Source organism: Gracilinanus agilis, chromosome 2 (assembly GCF_016433145.1).
Source record: "Gracilinanus agilis isolate LMUSP501 chromosome 2, AgileGrace, whole genome shotgun sequence".
Lineage (NCBI taxonomy): Eukaryota > Metazoa > Chordata > Mammalia > Didelphimorphia > Didelphidae > Gracilinanus > Gracilinanus agilis.
The window spans coordinates 499694664-499700765 of record NC_058131.1 but is presented as its reverse complement, the minus strand read 5'-3'; the positions used below and the strand labels follow the sequence as shown (position 1 = coordinate 499700765).

Genomic DNA, 6102 nt, shown 5'->3' with positions numbered 1-6102 from the left:
ATTCTTATTCACTCAAGTTTCTCTTGGTGTCCCCTGTTATTTACCCCTCTTTCCCATCCCCCACACCATCTTAGATTATTTAGTGTTCCACCCTCACCCTGTGAATTATTCTTCTGATTACTATAATAGTGAATATTATAATAGTGAATAGAGTTCACTACAGAGAATTATACATAACATTTCTCTACATAGGAATACAGATAATTAGATCTCACTGAGGCCCTTAAAAAGGCAAATTTAAAAATTATAAGTTTTCTTTCTTTTCCCTCTGTATCTTATTTACCTTTTCAGGTTTCTCTCGATTTTTGTGGTTTGATATCAAACTTTCCATTTAGCCCTGGTCTTTTCTGTGCAAATACCTGGAATTCTTCAATTTTGTTGAATGCCCATACTTTCCCCTGGAAATATATAGTCAATTTTGATGGGTAGTTGATCCGTGGTTGCAGGCCCAGCTCTCTTGCCTTTCTGAATATTGTATTCCAAGCCTTACGGTCTTTTAGAGTGGAGGCTGCCAGATCCTGTGTGATCCTGATTGGTGCTCCTTGATATTTGAATTGTCTCTTTCTGGCTTCTTGTAAGATTTTTTCTTTTGCTTGAAAGCTTTTGAATTTGGCAATAATATTTCTAACCGATTTCTTCTCTGGGTCGAATGTGGTGGGTGTTCTATGAATCCTTTCGATGTCTATATTGCCCTCTTGTTGTAGGACTTCAGGGCAATTTTGCTGAATAATTTCTTTTAGTACGGAGTCCAGGTTTCTATTAATTTCTGGTTTTTCTGGAAGGCCAATTATTCTCAAATTGTCTCTTCTAGACCGGTTTTCTTGGTCTGTCACTCTCTCATTGAGATATTTCATGTTTCCTTCTATTTTTTCAGTCTTTTGACTTTGTTTTATTTTTTCTTGTTGTCTTGAGAGATCATTAGCTTCCAGTTGCTCAATTCTAGCCTTTAGGGATTGATTTTCGGCCCTAATCTTCTGGTTTTCGGCCATAATCTTCTGGTATTCGACCATAATCTTCTGGTATTCCTTTTCAATCTGGTCATTTCTGGTGTTCAATTTGCTTATCAGTTCATTTGGTTTCTGAGCCTCACTTTCCAGTTGCAAGATTCTACCTTTTAAACTGTTATTTTCTTGCCAGATCTCTTCCATTTTCCTCAAAATCTCAGTTTTGAACTCTTCCATAGCTTGTGAGGAGTTTTCCTTATTTGAGGAGGGTCTGGATGCTTGTTTGTTCTCCTCCTCTGTTTGCTCGGTTGTCTGGATTTTCTCTGTGTAAAAGCTGTCGAGTGTTAAAGACTTCTTTTTCTTGTTATTATTATTCTTTCTCTTCTGAACTTCCTGTGACTGAGTAGCCATCATTAGCCCAGCAGCTTCTCAGATTTATCCTCGCGCTCAGTGTCTGTTCCTGGTCTATTGGTTCCTGCGGTCTGAGTTCTGGTTTTTTCCAAGGTCAAGCCCCCTGGTGGACCCCCTTGCTTGATCCTCTGCAGGAGGTTCCTTTACAAGTCTCAGGGCGCTGCTTCCACAGTCGTATACCTGTCTGCACTGGTTCCCCACTCAGGTTTTCAGAGCTTTAGTTCCTGGCTGTGTCTGCCGCCACCCACGCCTGCGCCCAGCATCCACTCTCTGCTCCCGCGCTCAGATTTTGCGTGCGTTTTTTGACTTAATGGGGTCCTAAGTCTTGCTGCTCTCAGGAACAGGTCCCGGAGCTGCTGATGACTCGATGGGTGCCCCAAACTTGCTCTATTTCTTTTTAGCTGGGTTCGGAGCTATAGATGAGTGTGGAGGGGGTGGGGGTGGGGCGGTTGCTCAGCCCGCGATTAAGTGAGAGCCCTTTATAGCCTGGAAATGTCTGGATTCCAAGTACCTTCCACGCTGTGCCCTGTTGTGGGGTTCCTCCATTCGTCTGGACTTGTTTTTATGTCCCCTTGAGGAGTTTTGTGTGTTTCGGTCAGGAGAGGTTAAGAGCTGCTTCTTACTCTGCCGCCATCTTAACCCGGAAGTCCGAGCTCTTACTTTTTCTGGGAAACTTCCTGTCCCTTCATCTCTCTCTTTCTTTCATAGGGGCCTCCCTCTTCTAACTTGCCTGTCCTTTTTGACTTCCTGTTCCACTTCCTGTCTCAATCTGGCATACTCATTCTGTTTCACTGTGTAGGGCCAGCCTACAACATCAACATTGAGGGCTTGAAAAAGCATGGCGGCATCAGCAAGAAAGAAAAGAAAAAGAAAGTGAGAACAATCCAGTACTAACAAGTCAATTCAGAGCTGTTTTACCAGCTGTGTTTAATTTTTATAATTTTTTCTTCAAGACCAGTTTTTTTTCACGAGGCTGGTATGAAATAATACACATTACAATTGAAGTCCAAACAGCATAGATTCATGGTTATATGGGAATTTTGGTAGGAATACACATTTTTTCATGTAGATACATTTTAGTCTAAACAGCATTCAAAGGTTACCAAGACTTTATTTTATCCAAAATAATATTCATCACAGTTTTTTTTATTTTTCAACATATTCAAGAGGTAGGGCAAAGTGTGAACTTCTAAAATCGTGGCTAAGTTCAATATGTAAAAGCAATGAAGTAATAAAGTATTTTAAATTGCCATCCTCTGTCTTCCAGACAGGAGATTCTGAATGTTGCTTTTGCTGAGGGCATGAAACATTAACTCATTAATTGCTGGTTTATTATAAGGTAACTAGGGGATTTCTTAAGGGAATTCATGTATCTAGACTTCAAAACTTGGGGCTATCCTAGAGAAACTGACTACAATTCCAGTAATAAAAAGTGTTGGTCAAAAGGGAGTCACACAGGGGGGTCTGATTGGGGTTGCCATTCTTCCTGTGGCCTGATTTTCAGATCACAAGATCCATGCATGACTTTGTCATACTTCATGGATTCAATGGGCCCTTGTCCCCTCTGTGGCCCTCAGCATTTCACCTCTCTGATGACTCTAACAAGGGTTTTATTCTTTCCCTCTTCTTCATCTTCTTCTCTCCTGACACAGACTAGCTGAACTTGCTGAAGCAATTCATTCAGAGGTCTTATAACCCATTCCTCTATCTTGCTAAGCTTCTTATGAATATCTGGCCATACATTATTTTTTTTTTACTTAAGGTTTTCTTTTATTTAAAAGATCATTCACAAAATACCATATCCATAAATTTACTTTCTGTCATGAAGCAGAATGGGTTAAGTGTTTGGAATTCCATTCTCACATTTAAAATGCATCTGGATTAACCAGAAGTCGAGATTTGTTGTTGCTGCTGTTCTTAATCTTTTCCACATTGAAGATGTAAGTAGGTCATCTGAAAGCATCCTTTTGGATTACAACCACACAATGCATGTCTTTCTTAAATTACGTGTTGGTGTTACACAAATGGTTTCTTATCTTAGGAGCAGAGAGTATGACAAGTGGAAGGAAGGAGGGAGGAAAGGAAGGAAGAAGCAGGAGAGAGGAGGAAGGGGTCCTGTAAATTACTGTAACTCTGGAACAAAGATAATAGTAACTGAAGCCAGGAATTGGGAGTCAACAACAATGCTGCTAGCCAAGCATAACTGACCTAAGAGGCCAAGGCTTCCAAGAAACCCTGACAATTCTGGCTTCTTTCTAGCTACTGGTTAGCCCCAAAATGGTCTCAATCCCCAACCTTAGAGCTTTGTCTTTAACTTTCCTTAAGATTTTGCCAGTGAAAAGTAAACTCTTCCCCCCCATGAGCTGTCAGGCTCCAAGAGGCACAGGTCTTCAACTTTAGAGCTACCCATGAAAGGCTTCCAGGTTCTTGACGAATTTGAATGAGACCCAACTTCACCAGATCCTAGGGTCAGCTCTGGTGACTCCTCTTTAACAATGGTGATGGGAAGCACAGCATCTCACTATGGACTATTCATTTACACTTGAGGACAAAGAAATACTGGGGCTGGATGCAAAGTATGTGGCCAAGGGGCGTAAGTTCTACATTCCTTCCAACACAACACAAAGTCAACGTTATCTGCATAAACCTGCCTTTAAAAGTTACTTACCAAACATGTCAAACTAAAAAAAGTGGGTAATTTTTTAAAAAGCAGACTCAGTAATAAGCATTTTTTATATTTGAATAGGCACAGATATGCACCGCTGTGCAAGTCCCCAGTGCTGCGTCCCAGGTGAGATAAACAAGATTGCAGTTTGCTGTAAGAGTTAAATAAACACAGCCCTCGAATCTGCCTAACAAAAGAAGTACACTAGTTGGGATTTTGGTTTGGGCAGACCTGTGGGAGTGAAGCCAATTACTTCTCTAAGTGAATAACCATTCTCCACCATAAATTTCACAACACTATACATTTTCTATATAGATAAGCTATACTTTAAAATTGGAGCCTATTCTGCTTTAGCATATTTGTTTAGGGAGAGGAATCGGGGATGGGGGGTTGGGGGTGCAAGATAAAGAAAACTACCTGTGAACTGGTTGGAAGGACTACGCCAGTGTTTGATCCCTAGCCTTAGAGAAGGTGGCCAATTCTCCATGTAGGTCGGGGACCAGGTGGTCCAACCTGTTTGGGAGTTCTTTCCTATTTCCTCTTTGGAGCCACAGCAACCCAGAATGAAACATGCAGGTCAGAAGAGAAGTGAGGGAAATCCAAAGGAAACGATATTGGAGTTTTAACAAAGTCTAACCAGTGTTTCTAAAGTAAAACAGAAAAAGCTAAGGAGGGAAATGGAGCAGCACACCTCATCCCCAGAACTCCCACCCTCACTGATGACGGCAGCTTTCATTCATCTGCAAGAGACCCCGTGCTGTGAAGATGAAGAGGAGAACAGGGAGGGAGGACCAAGGCGGTGGGGGAAAACAGCACAAAACAGGCACTAGATATAGCAAAGCCAAGAACGTACTAAAAACCACTTGTTAACAGCTGACATGCATTCACAAGCTCTGTGTTTTCAGTTTCAAGAGAGGAGGACAAACTGTCAGGTGGCAGGAATGGTAACTGCAGGGTTGACGTCCAGAGCAATGAACTCTGCTGCTGTCTCACTCAATAACTCTCCCCCCATTCCCTCCCGACCTTGAGCTCATTCCTGCTCTTTGTGAACCACTTCCTCTCGGGGCCTGGCTCCGCTGAAGATAGCCGAGTTGGGATTGGCTACTTGATTGAGGGGGGTAGCAACTGCTTGAGGTTTAAGCTGAAGTCGGGGCCTCTGCGCTCTTTCCTCTACTGTCGTTCTCTGAAATCCATTGAAGAGCCCCGAAGGGGAGGTCCATCTCTAAAGCGACTCCCCATTGGGGGACCACCCGTTCGCCGGTCACCCTGGCGACTGCCTCCACCCCTGCCTCCTAATAAGTCATCCTTGAAGCCAGAATTAAAGTCATCCCGGGAATCCCATCCGCCTCTGGATTCTCGAGAGCCACCCATTCCTCTGTCATCTGGCCCACCTTTCCTGAATCCAAAGAGACCTTTATCTTGTTTTCTACCTTCAGCAATGTCCACTAGAAGCGATCGATCACCCAACAGCGCACCATCATAGGTCAAAACTTCCTTATGGGAATCCACCTCATCAAATTCTACATAGCAAAATCCTTTAAATTTGTCCGTTTCTTTATCTCTGACTAGTCGTACATTCCTTACACTGAGATCCTTGAAGATCGCGTCTATGTCTCCCTGAACAGTATTAAAAGGCACGTTTCCTACGTAGGTCCTGTAAGGGGGCTCTGTCGGCAGCTTCTTCTGACTCCGGGAACCCTGGCCACCAGCACTACCACGGGACCCTGAGCTGCTGTAGACCCTATCGTCGTAGGTGTCGAAGTCAGCCCTTTGCCGTCTCAGCTCCTGGCCATGCATTATTTACAAAACAACCAGGCCAGTCAGATCCACTCCTAAATACTTGTTAAATGCCTCTTTTAACCTATTTATGAACTCAGGAGTTTCATACTTTTTCTGCTTGGTGTCATAGACCTTATGCAGATTCTGACTTTGGGAGGATGCTGTTCTTATTCCCTGGACAATCATCTTTCTAAGGTCTTTCATGTTTGTTTAGCGGGTGGGCTCATTGTTGTCTCAATTTAGATTTTTTATTGGGAATTTCTTGGTGCCATTACCCGCCCCCCATCCCCCAGAAAGATCTGA

General features: G+C 43.0%; 1 protein-coding gene and 1 pseudogene across 1 annotated transcript; both read right to left on the bottom strand.

Moving 5' to 3' along the window:
• LOC123234031 overlaps positions 1–2195 on the bottom strand; it is a 24456-nt pseudogene extending 22261 nt beyond the window's left edge.
• A 2746-nt stretch (positions 2196–4941) lies between these two features.
• Positions 4942–5817, bottom strand: LOC123234030 (eukaryotic translation initiation factor 4H-like). Its single transcript, XM_044659986.1, is given in 2 exon segments — positions 4942–5199; positions 5202–5817. Coding segments are annotated over 2 exon segments (765 nt in total). The 3' UTR covers positions 4942–5050.
• Positions 5818–6102: the final 285 nt, after the last annotated feature.